A 19852-nucleotide genomic window follows, 5' to 3' on the forward strand; every position below is an offset into this window, starting at 1 on the left:
ATGCGTCAGCCATGCTAAATTCTCTCTCAGTGTACAGAACTGGAATGTGGCGACTCAGGGATTTTCACAGTAACTTCATTGCAGCGTTAATGTAAGCCTCCTTGTGACACCAATGTTTCAACTTAACGCAGGTTCAAACCCTGTCATGTGATATTTTCCTGTGTTTATTTGCCCGCAGGGAGTGACGTATCCTGCGTGCCATGGAATTTGGAGCAAATGGGCGCCTCCCTTGGAGCGAAGCCGGCTCGCTACTACCTCCTTCTGTGGTAATCAAGCTCTTTAAACCTGTCCCAGTTACCATCACAACGGTGCGGCGCATAGGATGGTCAGGAGGTGCCAGGCCTGTGAATGGGTCATGATGACCCATGGGTGTCCCATCCTCTCCACAGCGCACTTAATGCCTACTTACCTTCGACCCCAGAAGCTAATCTCTGCTTCCTGTTATGGAGACAGGAGTGGACATCGACATCAATGTGAAGACCCAGGCCAGAAACTCCAAGGAGTTTGGTGAAGTTAGCCTGGGATCTCAGGGCGGGATTTTCCGGCCGCGCTCGCCCCAGGACTGGAAAAATCCCGCCCGAGGTCAATTGGCCATTTGCATGGTCCAGAGAATTCCAGCCATGCTCTAATTGATTGATAGGAAAGGTTGAAGAGGCTGAATGGCCTCCTCCTGTTCCTAATGTTAAACTGCTTAATAATATTCAATCTCAACTGTAGTTTGGTGATGTGCACACTTTCTCTTGCAGGTTCCTATGCGGGGGCAGTAGTAGCAATGCCTCTCGCAGGAATCCTTGTCCAGTACTCAGGGTGGTCCTCAGTCTTCTACGTCTATGGTACGTATCAGGGGGAGCGTATGATTTGATTTGATTTATTATTGTCATATGTATTGGGATACAGAGAAAAGTACTGTTTCTCGCGCGCTATACAGATAAAACCTACCGTTCATAGAGAAGGAAAGGAGAGGGTGTAGAATGTATAGCTAGCGTGTAGAGAAAGATCAACTTAACGCAAGGTAGGTCCATTCAAAAGTCTGATGACAGCAGGGAAGAAGCTGTTCTTGAGTCAGTTGGTACATAGCCTCAGACTTTTGTATCTTTTTCCCGAAGGAAGAAGGTGGAAGAGAGAATGTCCAGGGTGCGTGGGGTCCTTAAATATGCTGGCAGTGTGAAGTGTACATGGGGGAGAAGGAAAGGAGAGAGTGCAGAATGTAGCGTTACAATCATAGCTAGGGTGTAGAGAAAGATCAACCTAATGCGAGATAGGTTCATTCAAAAGTCTGATGGCAGCAGGGAGTTCTTGAGTCGGTTGGTACATGACCTCAGACATTTGTAGCTTTTCCCGATGGAAGAAGGTGGAAGAGAGAATGTCCGGGGTGTGTGGGGTCCTTAATTATTTGATTTGATTTGATTTATTATTGTCGCATGTATTAACATACAGTGAAAAGTATTGTTTCTTGCGCGCTTTACAGACAAAACATACCGTTCATAGAGAAGGAAACGAGAGAGTGCAGAATGTAGTGTTACAGTCATAGCAAGGGTGTAGAGAAAGATCAGCTTAATATATGGTAGGTCCATTCAAACGCCTGATGGCAGCAGGGAAGAAGCTGTTCTTGAGTCGGTTGGTACGTGACCTCAGACTTTTGTATCTTTTTCCCAATGGAAGAAGGTGGAAGAGTGAATGCCTGGGGTGCGTGGGGTCCTTAATTATGCTGGCTGGTTTTCTGAGGCAGCGGCAAGTGTAGCCGGACTTAACGGATGGGAGACTGGTTTGCGTGATGGACTGGGCTATTCCCACAACCCTTTGTAGTTTCTTGTGGTCTTGGGCAGAGCAGGAGCCAAACCAAGCTGTGATACATCTGGATCGCATGCTTTCTATGGTGCATCTGTAAAAGTTGGTGAGAGTCGTAGCGGCCATGCCAAATATCCTTAGCCTCCTGAGAAAGTTGAGGCGTTGGTGGGCTTTCTTAACTATAGTGTCGGCATGAATAAAGCCCCTGATGAAGTCCCAGCATTTTGAAGTCTAATGTGTGACTATTTTTAAATTATGGGAATTAAAAGATATAACAGGGGGTGTGTTGGATGGTTGGAGGCTGAAGGAGACTTGAGATCAGGAAGGGTGAGCGATTTGAAAACAAGGATAAGGACATGGGCCATTTGGAGAGAACCGTTCCATCCCCAATGATGGTTGTATATCTCATTACTGAACACGCCTGGGCCAAGCGAACGGTGAAGGAAGTGGGAGGGAGGTGGTGAGAGGGAGGAAATGCTCCCAGTTGCCATCCCAGTGGTTCCTGCAGCAAAGTGGGCGTGGAATTTGAGTGTAGGATCGGGCATTGGCTTGATGTCGTTCCATGGAAAGACCCAACAAGAAAAGCCCAAGGAATTGCCAACTCGCTGTTGGAGTCGACCCCATCCCGAGTCAGCGAGAGCAGCAAGTGAGAGAACAAATCGATCGATATGTAAAAGGTCTCATTTGGCTCCTCTGACAGGAAGCTTTGGCATGGTGTGGTACATCTTTTGGCTGTTGGTGTCTTACGAGAGCCCGGCCACACACCCCACAATTTCAGACGAAGAGAAGACCTACATCGAGGAATCGATTGGAGAAAGTGCCAATCTTATGAACCCACTGGCGGTAAGTGTTGCTTTTTTTCCTTACCCGCTTGTACTGAGCAAAAAGGTCAAAAGGTAATGGGGGTAGTCGTGGATATCTTGGGGGTTGTTCTATCAGTTAGCGTGCTACACCCGAACCGCAAGGTACATCATGAAGCCAGACTATGCCCCAACAATTTTTCTATTTTTCAATTGATGTGAGGATAAGATGTTTCACTCCGGTAGTAATTCCACCGATAAATTAGGGATCATTTATCAAAACAATTAATTCATAGCCAAAAGAGAAAATGCTGGAAAATCTCAGCAGGTCTGGCAGCATCTGTAAGGAGAGAAAAGAGCTGACGTTTCGAGTCCAGATGACCCTTTGTCAAAGCTTTGACAGGGTGTGACTGGAACAGCTGTCAAAGCTTTGACAAAGGGTCATCTGGACTCGAAACGTCAGCTCTTTTCTCTCCTTACAGATGCTGCCAGACCTGCTGAGATTTTCCAGCATTTTCTCTTTAGGTTTCAGATTCCAGCATCCGCAGTAATTTGCTATTATCCAATTAATTCACAGCACATTTTAAATATAGCACTTACAAAATGAACTATAGTTAAACAAAATGAAAGGACACAACTCTAATTTCTAACTTATCAGTATTTCAGTTCCAAATAAGCAACATTTCTCTTACGGAATCAAATGCCATTTTAAATGCAGTCAGCAAACCCTGGCATACTTGCTATTAATTGTGTTAACAGTCTTAAAGCTTTCAGAGAGGTTTTGATTTTCAGGGCAGCTTGCAGACTTCTGTTTCTAAACTACCCCTGCCAGAAACTGAACTAAAAGTTGTTTACACTGCTACATACCTAACTCCTCCCATTAACCACATTATCACATGTCCCACTCTGCTCCCACACCTTGTGGCATGTTCTCTGGCAGTGGAGGCAGCTTGCCATTGACCATAGGTGGGATCTGCCAATCCCCCTGATATCTATGGCATTTTGCATGGTTCACCCATCCCGGCACCAGGGAACCCATCACAGGGGAGTTGCCTTCAACGAGACCGAAGGGTCCTGCCAGCGGGAAGCACCGGAACATTCTGCCTGGTGAGAAAAGCCACGTGAGAATAAACTTGAGTAAAGAAAGCCAAGGAAGTGCGGGGCCATGTTTCAAGTTTATTTATTAGTGTCACAAGTAGGATTACATTAACACTGCAATGAAGTTACTGTGAAAATCCCCCAGTCGCCACACTCTGGCGCCTGTTCGGGTACACTGAGAGAGAATTTAGCCAAGCATCTAACCAGCAAGTCTGTCGGACTGCGGGAGGAAACCAGGAGCACCCGGAGGAAACCCAGGCAGACATGGGGAGAACGTGCAAACTCCACATGGACAGTGACCCAAGCCGGGAATCGAACCCTGGGTCCTTGGCGCTGTGAGGCAGCAGTGCTAACCGCTGTGCCACCGTGGGCAAGAGGAGGGGAATGGAATTAATTGGATAGCTGGCACGGGCCAAATGGCCTTGTTCAATGCTTCAGTTGAGTCTGTGATTCTGTAGGTTACAGAATTTGGCAACGGCATCATTTTTCTTTTATTCATTCATGGGACATGGGCGCCGCTGGCTGGCCAGCATTTATTGCCCATCCCTAGTTGCCCTTGAACTGAGTATCATATCGCAACCTTACACATTGTCCACAGTTTGTGGGAAGAGTTGGGCTTGGATTGGGGTGGGGTAGTAAACTCTGATTCTGTGTACCATCTCCTTCTCGTGTTCCCTGGCAGAAATTCAAGGCACCCTGGCGCAAATTCTTCACCTCGATGCCCGTTTACGCCATCGTTGTGGCCAACTTCTGCCGCAGTTGGACATTTTACCTGCTGTTGATCAGTCAGCCGGCTTACTTTGAGGAGGTGTTCGGGTTCGAGATCAGTAAGGTATGCAATCTAGTCATTTCAATGTAGATATTTGCATGTTAACAAGAATAAAAGGCGGGATTTTCCTACCGCGTCCTCCCGGATATTCCCGCCTGAAGTCAGGAGGCTTAGGGGTGATCTTATAGAGGTCTATAAAATAATGAGGGACACAGATAGTCAACATCTTTTCCCAAAGGTAGGGGAGTCTAAAACTAGAGGGCATTGGTTTAAGGTGAGAGGGGAGAGACACAAAATATCCAGAGCGGCAATTTTTTCACACAGAGGGTGGTGAGTGTCTGGAACAAGCTGCCAGAGGTAGTAGTAGAGGCGGGTACAATTTTGTCTTTTAAAAATAATTTAGACAGTTACATGGGTAAGATGGGTATGGAGGGATATGGGCCAAATGCGGGCAATTAGACTAACTTAGTGGTACTAAAAAGGGCGGCATGGACAAGTTGGGCCGAAGGGCCTGTTTCCATGCTGTAAACCTCTATGACATTTTCTCACCAGCCCCCGCCTGCGGCATGTTTTGAGGGAGTGGAGAATAGAGCGCCATTGGCCAATGACACTATCTACCTATCTATGACCTTAAAATGGTCCGCTAGAATTTTCCATCCTGTCCGCAACGATTCCCGCGGAGGGGGGGAATGAAAAACTGCAGCCGGAATTCTCCGGCCGTTCACACCGACGGGATTCTCCAGTCCCTCCGCAGTGCAGCCCCGCCCGCGGGTTTCCCGCCAGCGTGGGGTGGTGTCAATGGGAATTCCCATTGACAGCGGCGGGACTGGAGAATTCCGCCACTAGCAAACACGCCTCCTGCTGGCGGGAAACACGCGACTGGGAGGCCGGAGTATCTCCCTCCTTTTTTTGTGTGAAATGCACTTGTCCTCCTACTCGAGGGGTTGTGGGAGGGTTGGCGGGTGGGGGAGGGATGACACAGGGGGTTGGTTGACGTGGGTTGAAGGTCTCCTTCGCCATCTAGACCTTGGTTAAAATTGAAGACAGGCTCCCGTAGCGCCATTGGAACCCAAACTGTGCGTTCAAGGCTGGGCCCCACCTTCCACCCCCACTACTCACTTTCCAATTAGCCCACTCTTAGATGGCTGAGCACGGTTCTAGTATCCTGCAAGCCTACAACTAGGGTCAAGTCATAGAGGTTTACAGCATGGAAGCAGGCCCTTCAGCCCAACTTGTCCATGCCGCCCAGCTTTTACCACTAAGCTAGTTCCAAATGCCCGCGTTTGGCCCATATCCCTCTATACCATCTTATCCATGTTATAAATGCTTCTGAAAAGACAAAATTGTACCCGCCTCTACTACTGCCTCTGGCAGCTCATTCCAGACACTCACCACCCTCTGAGTGAAGAAATTGCCTTCTGGACTCTTTTATATCTCTCCCCTCTCACCTTAAACCTATGCCCTCTAGTTTTAACCTCCCCTATTTTTCGGAAAAGATGTTGACTATCTACCTTATCTATATCCCTCATTATTTTATAGACCTCTATAAGATCACCCCTAAGTCTCCTACGCTCCGGAGAAAAAAGTCCCAATCTATCCAGCCTCTCCTTATAACTCAAGCCATCGAGTCCTGGTAGCATCCTAGTAAATCGCTTCTGCACTCTTTCTAGTTTAGTAATATCCTTTCTACAATGGGGTGACCAGAACTAAAGAACAAACAAAGAACAAAGAAAATTACAGCACAGGAACAGGCTTTTCAGCCCTCCAAGCCTGCACCAACCATGCTGCCCGACTGAAATAAAGCCCCCTACCCTTCCGGGGACCATATCCCTCTATTCCCATCCTATTCATGTATTTGTCAGAATACTGTACATAGTATTCCAAGTGTGGCCTTACCAATGTCTTGTGCAACTTCAACAAGACATCCCAACTCCTGTATTCAATGTTCTGACCAATGAAACCAAGCATGCAGAATGCCTTCTTCACCACCCTGTCCACCTGTGACTCCACTTTCAAGGAGCTATGAACCTGTACCTCAAGACCTCTGTTCTATAACTCTCCCTCATGCCCTACCATTAACTGAGCAGGTCCTGCCCCGATTCAATCTACAACAAGGATGTGAAGGTATTAGAGAAGGTGCCAGGCAGGTTTACTAGGTCCAAACGGATATGATGATTAAGAAGGAAGGATCAGTTTAGATCTCTATTCTTGGGAAAGAGAGGACAACAGGATGACCTGATGTGATCGGTAAGATTACGAAGTGGTTTCAGAGAGTAGACGTACAGATGTTTCCACTTGTGGGAGAGGCGGGGGATGGGATTTTCTCACCAACCCCCGCCTGCGGCATGTTTTGAGGGAGTGGAGATAAAGCGCCATTGGCCAATGGCAGGATTTTCCCATCCCACAGCCGTGGTCGGGTTTTCCCGTTGTTCGCACCCTCCATCACCAGGAACACACAGCTGGGGCTCATCATCAGCAGAACCAGACAATCCCGATGGCAAGAGTAGCCGGAAAACCCTGACCAGAACTAGGGACTGGAAATGTAAGATAGCCACCAGTGCATCCAAACAAGAATTCAGGAGAAACCTCTTTACCCAGAGAGAATCATGGAATCAAATAGGATCATAGATTCTCTACAGTGCAGAAAGAGGCCATTTGGCCCATCGAGTCTGCACCGACCACAATCCCACCCAGGCCCTATCTCCGTAACCCCTCATATTTACCCGGCTAATCTCCCTGACAATAAGGGGCAATTTAGCATGGCCAGTCAACCTAATCCGCAGATCTTTGGACGGCGGGAGGAAACCGGAGCACCCGGAGGAAACCCATGCAGACACGGGGAGAATGTACAAACTCCACACAGACAGTGACCCAAGCTGGGAATCGAACCTGGGTCTCTGGCACAGTGAGGCAGCAGTGTTAACCGTTGTGCCATCGTGGCATCCGCCCATTGGTGAGAATGTGGAATTTGTACCACAGGGAGCGGTTGAGGTAAATAACATTGATGTATTGAAGAGGAATCTAGGTTGATTTGATTTGATTTAATTTGATTTATTATTGTCACATGTATTAACAAACAGTGAAAAGTATTGATTCTTGCGCGCTATAAGACAAAGCATACCGTTCATAGAGAAGGAAACAAGAGAGTGCAGAATGTAGTGTTACAGTCATAGCTAGGGTGTAGAGAAAGATCAACTTAATGCAAGGTAGGCCCATTCAAAAGTCTGACAGCAGCAGGGAAGAAACTGTTCTTGAGTTGGTTGGTACGTGATCTCAGGCTTTTGTATCTTTTTCCCGACGGAAGAAGGTGGAAGAGAGAATGTCCGGGGTGTGTGGGGTCCTTAATTATGCTGGCTGCTTTGCCGAGGCAGCGGGAAGTGTAGACAGAGTCAATGGATGGGAGGCTGGTTTGCGTGATGGATTGGGCTACATTCGCAACCTTTTGTAATCCCTTGCGGTCTTGGACAGAGCGGGAGCCATACCAAGCTGTGATACAACCAGAAAGAATGCTTTCTATGGTGCATCTGTCAAAGTTACTGAGAGTCGTAGCTGACATGCCAAATTTCCTTAGTCTTCTGAGAAAGTAGAGGCATTGGTGGGCTTTCTTAACTATAGTTGGCAATAGAACTGAAATTAGGCACGGGGATGAGGGATTGGAGGGAGGCAGAAACATCTCAGGAAAGCCTGAGCGGAATTTCTACTCTAGCGTGTCTATGAAGCCACTTAGCGCGCTGCTGGTATCCAGGGTTGATCTAGGCCTTAGGCCTCAGACGTAAGCCTCAGTGCAGTTCACATTGTTAGTTGTGTGTTTTGTCTCCTCTCGACACAGGTAGGCATGTTGTCCGCCCTCCCCCACCTCGTTATGACGATCATCGTGCCCATCGGTGGACAACTAGCGGACTACCTGAGAGCCAAGAAAATCATGTCCACCACCAACGTGAGGAAGATGATGAACTGTGGAGGTGTGTTTCTGCAGGGCAGGCCAACAATGGCCTTCCGTACATAACTCCCCTCAACCACAATGGCAGCTCTTAGTCACGCAAGATGCTCTAGTATGTGCCAGTATGCTGTGTCCTCATCCATACCATGGTTACCTCTAGACTTGACAGTTCCAATGCTCCTGTGGCCTGGTTCTCGAACCTTACAGCTTCCACAATCTTAACATCATCCAAAAGCCGGTATCCTAATGCGACGTTCATCCATCACCCTACACTTCCTTTTTATTCATTCGTGGGACACGGGCGTCGCTGACTGGGCAGCATTCAGAACAAAGAACAAAGAAAATTACAGCACAGGAACAGGCCCTTCAGCCCTCCTACACTGACCATGCTGCCCATCTGAACTACAACCCCCTACCCTTCCAGGGACATAGAAACATAGAAGATAGGAGCAGGAGGAGGCCATTTGGCCCTTCGAGCCTGCTCCGCCATTCATTACAATCATAGCTGATCATCCAACTCAATAGCCTAATTCTGCTTTTTCCCCATAACGTTTGACCCCATTCATCCCAATGCTATATCCAGCCGCCTCTTGAATATATTCAATGCTTTAGCATCATATCCCACTATTTCCATCCCATTCATATATTTGTCAAGACACTCCTTAAAAGTCACAATCATATCTGCTTCCACTACCTCCCCCAGCAGCGTGTTCCAGGCACCCATCACCCTCTGTTAAAAAAACTTGCCTCGTACATCTCCTTTAAACCTTGCCCCTCACACCTTACACCCATGCCCCTACTAATTGACTCTTCCACCCTGGGAAAAAGCTTCTGACTATCCACTCTGTCCATGCCCCTCATAATCTTGTAGACTTCTATCAGGTCGCCCCTCAACCTCCGTCATTCCAGTGAGAACAAACCAAGTTTCTCCAACCTCTCCTCATAGCAAATGCCCTCCATACCAGGCAACACCCTGGTAAATCTTTTCTGTACCCTCTCCAAAGTCTCCACATCCTTCTGGTAGTGGGGCGATCAAAATTGAACACTATATTCCAAGTGCGGCCTCACTAAGTTTCTATAAAGCTGCAACATGACTTGCCATTTATTGCCCATCCTTAGTTGCCCTTGGAGGGCAGTTGAGAGTCGACCACTTTGCTGTGGCTCTGGAGTCACATGTAGGCCAGACTGGGTAAGGACGGCAGATTTCCTTCCCTAAAGGGACATTAGTGAACTAGGTGGGTTTTTCCGACAATCATAGAACCATAGATACCCTACAGTGCAGAAAGAGGCCATTTGGCCCATCGAGTCTGCACCGACCGCAATCCCACCCAGGCCCTACCCCCACATCCCTACATATTTACCCGCTAATCCCTCTAACCTACGCATCTCAGAACACTAAGGGGCAATTTTAGCACGGCCAATCAACCGAACCCGCACATCTTTGGACTGTGGGAGGAAACCGGAGCACCCGGAGGAAACCCACGCAGCCACGAGGAGAATGTGCAAACTCCACACGGACAGTGACCCAAGCCGGGAATCGAACCCAGGTCTCTGGAGCTGTGAAGCAGCAGTGCTAACCACTGTGCTACCATGCCACCAATCGATAATGGTTTCAGGGTCATCAGTAGATTCTTAATTCCAGATATTTTTTATTGAATTCAAATTCCTCCACCTGCTGTAACGGGATTCAAACCTGTGTCTCCAGAACATTAGCTGAGTTTCTGGATTAGTTGTCTAGCAATAATAGCACTAGGCCATTTCCTCCCCTAGTTTATGTCAGTATGCTATGTCCTCATCCATGCCATGTTTTTTTTAAATTCATCATGGGACATGGGCATCGTTGGTTAGGCCGGCATTTATTGTCCATCCCTAGTTGCCCCTTGAGAAGGTGGTGGTGACAACTGAGTGTCTCGCTAGGCCATTTCAGAGGGCAATTGAGAGTCAACCACATTGCTGTGGCTCTGGAGTCACATGTAGGCCAGACCGGGTAAGGAAGGCAGATTTCCTTCCCTAAAGAACATTAGGTTATCCGAGAATCCCAACTGCGGATAGTTGGGAACACTGCGGATAGTTGGGAACCTGTCTCGGGGGCAGGGAATTCATATGGTGTTCGTGGAAGTGGAAATGACTAGGGTTGGGAAGCATTTTCCGATCAGGGCCATTGTGATCTCCTGGACTCGTTTCGATCGCCTCAGGGGGTCGGAGAGGAATTTCCCAGATTTTTTTTTCCCCATATTGGCCCTGGGGTTTTCACTCTGGGTTTTCGCCTCTCCCTGGAGATCACATGGTCTGGAATGGGGGGGTGGGGGTGAGTTAATAGGTTGTGATAAACAAAGCATCGTAGCTGTGAGGGACAGCTCGGTGGATAGGATATTAGGATGTAGATAGGCTGGAAAATTGGGCGGGGATCCTGGATTCAGGATTCAATCCTGGACCGGGGAGCGGCGCGGGCTTGGAGGGCCGAAGGGCCTGTTCCTGTGCTGTATTGTTCTTTGTTCTTTGTAATTCCAACGCTCCCATGGCCTGACCCTCCTGCAGTTTCCATAATCTTAAGCTTATCGAGAAGTCCACTGCCCACATCCTAATGTGAAGATCATTCATCACCCCACACCTTCTCTGGTGACTCCCGTGAAGCATCATGGGATGTGTTACTATGGTAAGGAGGCTACATGAATGCAGGTTCTTGTTGATATCCATCAACTAATTTGCCTGAAAATCTCAACTAAATTTCTGGACCATCATGGACTGCAAATTGGCCCTTCCCCCTTATTTCCCACTTTGACCAGAAATGTGAGCAGGCGAGTGAAGTCTTGCGGCTCAGTGGGTGGTGGGGTTGGCACAGTGGTTAGCGCTGCTGCCTCACAGCGCCAGGGACACAAGTTCAATTCTGGCCTTGGCTGACTGTCTGTGTGGAGTTTGCAAATTCTCCCTGTGTCTGCGTGGGTTTCCTCCGGGTGCTCCGGTTTCCTCCCACAATCCGAAGGACGTGCTGGTTAGGGTGCATTGGCCGTGCTAAATTCTCCCTCAGTGTACCCGAACAGGCGCCGGAGTGATTTTCACAGTAACTTCATTGCAGTGTTAATGTAAGCCTATTTGTGACACTCGTAAATAAACTTCTATGTTGCTGTGTGAAACCTCCCCTCATTCTGCTCTGCTCCTCTTTCTCCGTCTTTCCTCAGGTTTTGGAATGGAGGCAACCTTTCTTCTGGTGGTGGGTTTCTCTCACACGAAGGGAGTGGCGATTTCTTTTCTTGTCCTGGCTGTGGGATTCAGCGGATTTGCCATCTCAGGTGACTGGTGCTTTCATTCCCTGTAATTTCATCATGTCTTGTTAGCAAACCAATTTGCCAGCTTCATCCATCCTCATCAAAAGCAGTCGTATTATCATATATTACCATAGGTGAGCATGTGTTGTCTCACTCAACAATTTAGCAGCGCACAGATGGGGACATGACTCAACTTAATCCCTCCCCGGTCCCAGCTCATGTTCCTGTGTGTTTTTTCTTTGTCACAACTCAGGCTTCAATGTCAACCACCTCGACATTGCTCCACGTTATGCCAGCATCCTGATGGGGCTATCCAATGGAGTCGGCACTTTATCCGGGATGGTTTGCCCTCTAATTGTGGGAGCCATGACAAAGCACAAGGTGAGGAACTGTAAATGAAATGCCACTGTTTCCAGCCTGAGAGTTAAGGCACGGTGGCACGGTGGTTAGCGCTGCTGCCTCACAGCGCCAGGGACCCGGGTTCGATTCCCGGCGTGGGTCACAGTCCGTGCGGAGTCTGCACGTTCTCCCCGTGTCTGCGTGGGTTTCCTCCGGGTGCTCCGGTTTCCTCTCAGCCCGAAAGACGTGCTGATTCGTGTCATAGAGTCATAGAGGTTTGCAGCTTGGAAACCTGCAGCCCAACTTGTCCACGCCGCCCAGTTTTTACCACTAAGCAAGTCCCAATTGTGGCCCATATCCCTCTATACCCATCTTATCCATGTAACTGTCTAAATGCTTCTGATGTGGAGATGCCAGTATTGGACTGGGGTGGGCACAATAAGAAGTCTCACAACACCAGGTTAAAGTCCAACGGGTTTATTTGGCAGCACAAGCTTTCGGAGCGCTGCCTCTTCATCAGGTGAGTTCCTTCGTCAGGCCACTAACCTCTGAAAGCTCGTGCTACCAAATGCATCTTGAAAGACAAAATTGTACCCGTCTCTACTATTACCTCCGGCAGCTCATTCCAGACACTCACCACCCTCTAAGTGAAAAAATTGCCCTTCTGTTCCCTTTTGTATCACTCCCCTCCCACCCTCTAGTTTTAGACTCCCCTACCTTTGGTTGGGTGCATTGGCTGTGCTAAATTCTCCCTCAGTGTACCCAAACAGGCGTCGGAGTGTGGCGACAAGGGGATTTTCACAGTAACTTCATTGCAGTGTTAATGTGAACCTACTACAGCAATTCGCCAAAGATCCTTAGATAATTAACAGTTGGGAAAATATCAATACTTAACATATTCTTCGGGGCTTCCAGACATATCTTGTTCATTGCATATTCCAATTTTTCACAGCTGAAGATGCAGTTTAGTTTAGTTTAATTTATTTATTAGTGTCACAAGTTTTTTTTATTCATTCGTGGGATGTTACATTTGTTACAGCTCCATATTCGAGAGCATCTTCCAAACCCACAACCACTTCCATCTTAAAGGACAAGGGCAGCAGATACATGGGAACACCACCACCTGCAAGTTCCCCTCCAAGCCACTCACCATCCTGACTTGGAAATATATCGGCCGTCCCTTCGCAGTCACTGGGTCAAAATCCTGAATTCCCTCCCTAAAGGCATTGTGGTTCAACCCACAGCACATGGACTGCAGCGATTCAAGAAGGCAGCTCACCACCACCTTCTCAAGGGCAACTAGAATGGGCAATAAACGCTGGCCTAGCCAGCGACACACATGTCCCATGAATGAATTTTTAAAAACTTGTGACACTCATAATTGTGACACTTGTGACACTGTCCAAAGAAAGGCACTGCTGCCTCACAGCGCCAGGGACCTGGGTTCAATTTGCGGCTTAGGTCACTGTCTGTGTGGAGTTTGCACGTTCTCCCCGTGTCTGCGTGGGTTTCCTCTGGATGCCCCAGTTTCCTCCCACAGTCCAAAGATGTGCGGGTTAGGTGGATTGGCCGTGCTAAATTGCCCCTTATTGGCAGGGGGGGCTAGCAGGGCAAATGCATGGGGTAATGGGGATTGGGCCAGGGTGGGATTGTGGTTGGTGTAGACTCAATGGGCTGAATGGCCTCCTTCTGCACGGTAGTATTCTATGGTACTATGTGCGGGTTAGGTGGATTGGCCATGCTAAATTGACCCTAGTGTCAGGGGGATTAGCAGGGTAAATATGTGGAGTTACGGGAATAGAGTGGGTGGGATTGTGCAGGCTCAATGGGCCGAATGGCCTCCTTCCGCACTGCAGGGATTCTATGATTCTGTGATAATAAATAAACAAAATTAGACCAACACATGTACAAGTGTGAAAGTTTGGAATATGCATGAACAAGATGTGTCTGGAAGCCCCCGAGAATGTGTTAATTATTGATATTTTCCCAACTGTTCATTACCTTTTGATTTTTATATTCTTTTTAACCCTTCCACAAAGGGATAGCTGTAAAGATGTTCTGCTCCCACACACCCCCTTCCCACCGCCCCACATTCTCCGCTGTTAACAGGAAGCACTGACATATGGTTCAGGTTGCAAGTGCATTTCTGGAGGTTTCACCAAATCACATAACTGTACAAGACATTGGTAAGGCCACATTTGCGTATAATTCGGGTCGCCCTGCTTTGGAAGGTTTTTATTAAACTGGGAAGGTTGCAAAAAAAAGATTTACAAAGATGTTACCGGGACTAGAAGGTTTGAATTATAAGGAGAGGCTGGATGGGCTGGGACTTTTTTCCCTGGAGCGTAGGAAGATAAGGGGAGATCTTATAGAAACATAGAAAATAGGTGCCAGCGTAGGCCATTCAACCCCTCGAGTCTGCACCGCCATTCAGTATGATCATGGCTGATCATGCACTTTCAGTATCCCACTCCCACTTTCTCTCCACACCTCTTGATCCCTTCAGCCACAAGGGCCACGTCCGGCTCCCTCTTGAACATATCTGACGAACTGGCCTCCAGCAGCTTTCTGTGGTAGAGAATTCCACAGGTTCACAACTCTCTGAGTGAAGACGTTCTTCCTCATCTCAGTCCTGAAAGGCTTACCCCTTATTCTTAGACTGTGACACCTAGTTCTGGACCTCCCCAACATTGGGAACATTCTTCCCGCATCTATTCTGTCCAGTGCCATCAGGTTTCTATGAGATCCCCTCTCATTCTTCTAAATTACAATGAGTATAAGCCCAGTCGATCGGGTCGTTCTTCATGTGTCAGTCCTGCCAATCCAGGAATCAGTCTGGTAAATTTCCGCTCGACTCCCTCGATAGTAAGGATGCCCTTCCTCAGACTAGGAGACCAAAACTGCACACAATATTCAAGGTGTGGCCTCACCAAGGCCCTGTATAACTGCAGCAAGGCACCTTTATTCCTATATCCAAATCCTCTTGCTATGAAGGTCAGTTCCCAATATCCATCGCTGTAAATAAAATAGGTTTCTCCCAATTGTTTCCCTGAACCGGTTCATAGAAACTAGAAGCAGGAGGAGGCCATTTGGCCCTTCGAGCCTGCTCCATCTTTCATTTTGATCATGATGATCCTCAAATTCAATATCCTGATCCCCCCTTCCCCCCTATATCCCTTGATCCCTTTAGCCCCAAGATCTGTATCTAATTTCTTCTTGAAATCACACAACATTTTGGCCTCAACTACTTTCTGTGGTTCCACAGATTCCCCACTCTCTGGGTGAAGAAATTCTTCCTCACCTCAGTCCTAAAATGTTTACCCTTTATCCTCAAACTACAACCCCTAGTTCTGGACTCCCCCCACCATTGGGAACATTCTTTCTGAATCTACCCTGTCTAACCCTGTTAGAATTTTATAAGTTTCTATGAGATCCCCTCTCACTCTTCTAAACTCCAGTGAATATAATCCTAACTAACTCAGTCTCTCCTCATATGACAGACCTCTCATCCCAGGGATCAGCCTGGTAAACCTTCACTGTACTCCTTCTATAGCAAGGACATCCTTCCTCAGATAAGGGCACCAAAACTGCACACAATACTCCACAAGCAGCCAGCATAATCAAGGACCCCACGCACCCCGGATATTCTCTCTTCCACTTTCTTCCGTCGGGAAAAAGATACAAAAGTCTGAGGTCACGTACCAACTGACTCAAGTACAGCTTCCTCCCTGGCGCCATCAGACAATTGAATGGACCTGCCCCGCATTAAGTTGATCTTTCTCTGCACCCTAGCTATGACTGTAACACTACATTCTGCACTCTCTCCTTTCCTTCTCTATGAACGGTATGCTTTGTCTGTTTCATGTGCAAGAAACAATACTTTTCACTGTAAATACATGTGACAATAATAAATCAAATCAAATCAAATCAAATCAAATGAAGGTCTGGCCTCACCAATGCCCTGTACAATTGTAGTTGTTGGCATTGCATCCCTCCTGCCCCAACCCCAAACCTGCGTTTAGCTACATAAAGAAAACCACATATGTTGGAAATCAGAAATGAGAGAAAGTCTTAGCGAGTCAGGCAGCATCTGTGAAGAGGAAATTCTGAAGAAGATTCATACTGGATTTGATTCTGGGCAGTATTCACCTCCCCGCCCTCTCCTTTGACAAAGCTTTGACAAAGGGTCATCTGGACTCGAAACGTCAGCTCTTTTCTCTCCTTACAGATGTTGCCAGACCTGCTGAGATTTTCCAGCATTTTCTCTATTGGTTCCGGCCTATGAATCTGGTGAACGGCCTCTGAGGGGTTATTTCAAGGGGGTTAGCGTTTGAGCCTCTGCCTCTGTTTGCGGTTGTGGTGCCCTGTATGAGATTCCGCTAACAAGCTGTTGTGTTTGTTTTCGCAACGCCCGCCAAGTCCCGAGAGGAGTGGCAGTACGTCTTCCTGATCGCCTCGCTGGTTCACTACGCGGGCGTCATCTTCTACGGCATCTTTGCCTCCGGGGAGAAGCAGCCCTGGGCAGAGCCCGAGGAGCTCAGCGATGAGAAGTGTGGCTTCATGTACGAGGACGAGTTGGCGCACGAGGTCGAGGAGGGCGGCCAGGGCTACGGGAGCTACGGGGCCACCCAGACCACCAACGTGACCAACGGCAGCTGGGTCAACGAATGGGACAAGAAGGAGGAATTCGTCCAGGAGCAAGGGAAGGATCCGTACATGTACGGCACCGCGCAAGACAGGGACTTATCCTGAGCGTGGAGCCGGGAGTTGGGGGGGAAAGCACGGCTCACACAAACGACACCAACACAATAAAATTAAGCGCGAGAGGGAGCCAGCCTTGTGGAGAAGGCAGTGTAGAATCTAATGTACATAAGTAACCAATTGTTCAAAGGACGATTTCACCTTACTTTCCATTCAGGCAAGGTGGACGACCTTCATTCTCGTGATGTTTAGTGTGCGTGTATGCGCGTGTGCGCGTGCGGCCCAAGGAAGGCTGCCCCGGCGTGAGAAATTGTGCGTAGCGCCCTCATTTAGCGTGTTGGGCCTCTTCAAGCTGAAAGCCACCTTTGTCTCTTTTCTCCCTCCGAACTGTGGCAAGGAAGTGCCGTTTCCCCCTTCCTGTCACCACCCATTTTTCCCTCCCGCATTTTTATGTTTTATTCCCTACTATTTATTGGCCAGGGTGTGAGGGGGCGAGGGGAGTGCGGGGATGTGGGAGGAGAGGGCTTTCCTCATTGCAAATGGAGAGAGAGAGGATGGCTAGGTTTGCGGTGCCCAACAGGTTGCGTGGCTGGGAAAGCTAAACCATTCTCTACCATTGACCACCCCCCCCCCCCCATCTCACCAAAGATGTTTCCTTCCCGGGCATTCGGGCAGATATTGAATCAAAGTTTGAGGCTTTCTTTGGCCTCTTAAACCCGATGAGATACAAAAGCAGGTGATGCGACCATAAAGCCATAAGATATCGGAGCAGAATTGGGCCATTCGGTCCATCGAGCCTGCTCCGCCACTCCATAAAGTCCGTGGAATCCCGACAGTCCAGAAGGAGGACATTCAGCCATCGACTCTGCACCGACCACAATCCCACCCAGGCTTTATCCCCGTACCCTCATGCATTTACCCTAGCTAGTCCCCCACCCAACACTAAGGGGCAATTTAGTCTGGCCAATCCACCTAGCCCGCACATCTTTGGACTGTGGGAGGAAACCGGAGCACCCAGAGGAAACCCACGCAGACACGAGGAGAATGTGCAAACTCCAAGTTTTTTACACAGAGGGTGCGGGGGTGGGGGGCGGGGGGGTGCCCAGAACTCGCTGTTGGGGGAGGTAGTGGAAGCGGATATGATAGTGGCTTTTAAGGGCTGTCTGGACAAATACATGAATAGAATGGGAATAGAAGGATATGGTCTCTGGAAGTGTAGGGGGTTTTAGTTCAGACGGGCAGCATAGTCGGTGCGGGCTTGGAGGGCCGAACGGCCTGTTCCTGTGCTGTAATTTTCCTTGTTCTTGTTTCCTTGTTCTTTTTCCACACAAACAGTGACCCAAGCCGGGAATCGAACCCGGGTCCCTGGTGCTGTGAGGCCGCGGTGCTAACCACTGTGCCACCGTGCCAACCCATTCAATCATAGCTGATAATTTCTCAACCCCATTCTCTCCCGCCTTTTCCCGTCATCTTTGATCCCCTTACCAATCAAGAAGGGGTCCCCGCAAGACAAACTGGGTGGTCCAAAGGATACAACTTTCTGTTGTGCCTGCTGTCTCTGATGGTTATCGGGGCGGGGGGAGGGCGGGGGGGGAGCGTAGGGCTGTGGGTGGAGGGTGGGGGGAGGGAGTCCTCTTTATTTTTATTCGTATCCATTTAAAGGATGTGGGCATTGCTGGCAAGGTCGGAGTTTATCTCTCACTGCCCCCTGAGGAGACAGTGAGCTGCCTTCCCAGTCCACGGCAGTCGGCTGTAGAGTAAGTACATCCACAGTGCTGTTAGGGATGGGGTTGCAGGATTTTGATCTGGAAATTCTCCGTCTCTCAAAGGGAACAGTTGGGGAAGCAGCAAACTGGAGTTGAGTGTTTAGCGATACCGCACCGGCAGTGAGCTCCGCAGAGAGCAACTGTGGAGATTCTGCACCCCTGATCTCATCCCTCCCCCCCCCCGCCCCCCCCCCCACCTCCACACCGGCCCCCACAGCCATCAAGGACAGGGAAGGTTCCATGCGAAGGGCAAATTCCATCCAAGCTAGTTTTGCAGCAATGGAGTGCATCAGGGCTGAGAGCTTGGAGCGGCCAGTGCTGCCAATAAGAGATAGTTTCAGAGCTCACGCCCACTAGGGGCCCCCTACAATCACAAATTTATAACACTTGTGTGTTTGTGTGAGTGTGTGTATGTGCATGTACATGCATGGGTGTGTGTGCGTTTGTGTGCAATTGTGTGTTTCCATTTGTATGCATGTGCGTGTCTGTCTTTGTGTGTGCGATTGTGTGCATTTATTTGTGTGTGGTTGTGTGAGTGTGTGTGTGCATGTACATGCATATGCATTTGTGTGTGTGGTTGTGCATGTGTATCTGTGTGTGCGATTGTATGCATTTATGTGTGTGGGCGTGCGTTTGTGAGTGTGTGTATGTGAGTGTGAGAGTGTGTGTGAGTGTGTGTGTGAGTGTGCGTGTGTGTGAGTGTGTGTGAGTGTGTGTGTGAGTGTGCGTGTGTGTGTGAATGTGTAAGTGTGTGTGTGTGTGTGCGTGTGTGTGAATGTGTGAGAATGTGTGAGCGTGTGTGTGTGTGAGTGTGTGCGTGTGTGTGAGCGTGTGTGTGTGTGTGAGTGAGTGAGTGTGTGTGTGTGAGTATGTGTGTGTGAGTGAGTGTGTGTGTGAGTGTGTGTGAGTGAGAGTGAGAGTGAGTGTGTGTGTGTGTGAGTGTGTGTGAGTGTGTGTGTGTGTGAGTGTGTGTGTGTGTGAGTGAGAGTGAGAGTGAGTGTGTGTGTGTGTGTGTGTGAGTGTGTGAGAGTGAGTGTGTGTGAGTGAGAGTGAGTGTGAGTGTGTGTGTGAGTGTGTGTGTGAGTATGTGAATGAAGGGCGTGATCTTACCAGCCGTTCATGCCAGGCTCCCATTGCCAGTGAGGTCGGAGAACTTGGTGCCCAGCAAAATATCCGTTCATTGCAGTGGGATGGGAAAATCCCGCTGGCGTGGAAGGCCGGAACATTCCGGCCGTGTGGCATTGTGAAGTGTTCTATAAATCCCAGCCCCTTCTCTCGTCACCTGGGCAACAGGACTATGGGTTGGATTCATTCCATCACATGCCTGATCGGTCTCCCTCATTCTATCCTGCAAAACTCTAGCCCATCCAAGGTTCACACTCGGA

At 48.7% G+C, this 19852-nt stretch overlaps 1 protein-coding gene across 1 annotated transcript in view; it reads left to right on the top strand.

Annotated features, from left to right (window-relative positions):
- LOC144509486 (vesicular glutamate transporter 1) overlaps window positions 1–16752 on the top strand; it is a 35640-nt gene extending 18888 nt beyond the window's left edge. Inside the window, exons 5-12 of the mRNA XM_078238393.1 lie at window positions 179–266; window positions 747–833; window positions 2489–2631; window positions 4369–4518; window positions 8285–8417; window positions 11575–11685; window positions 11915–12042; window positions 16420–16752. Coding sequence (XP_078094519.1) covers window positions 179–266; window positions 747–833; window positions 2489–2631; window positions 4369–4518; window positions 8285–8417; window positions 11575–11685; window positions 11915–12042; window positions 16420–16752 — 1173 coding nt within the window. The remainder of the gene's footprint in view (window positions 1–178; window positions 267–746; window positions 834–2488; window positions 2632–4368; window positions 4519–8284; window positions 8418–11574; window positions 11686–11914; window positions 12043–16419) is intronic.
- The last annotated feature ends 3100 nt before the right edge of the window (window positions 16753–19852 follow it).

This window comes from Mustelus asterias, chromosome 21, assembly GCF_964213995.1.
Source record: "Mustelus asterias chromosome 21, sMusAst1.hap1.1, whole genome shotgun sequence".
NCBI lineage: Eukaryota > Metazoa > Chordata > Chondrichthyes > Carcharhiniformes > Triakidae > Mustelus > Mustelus asterias.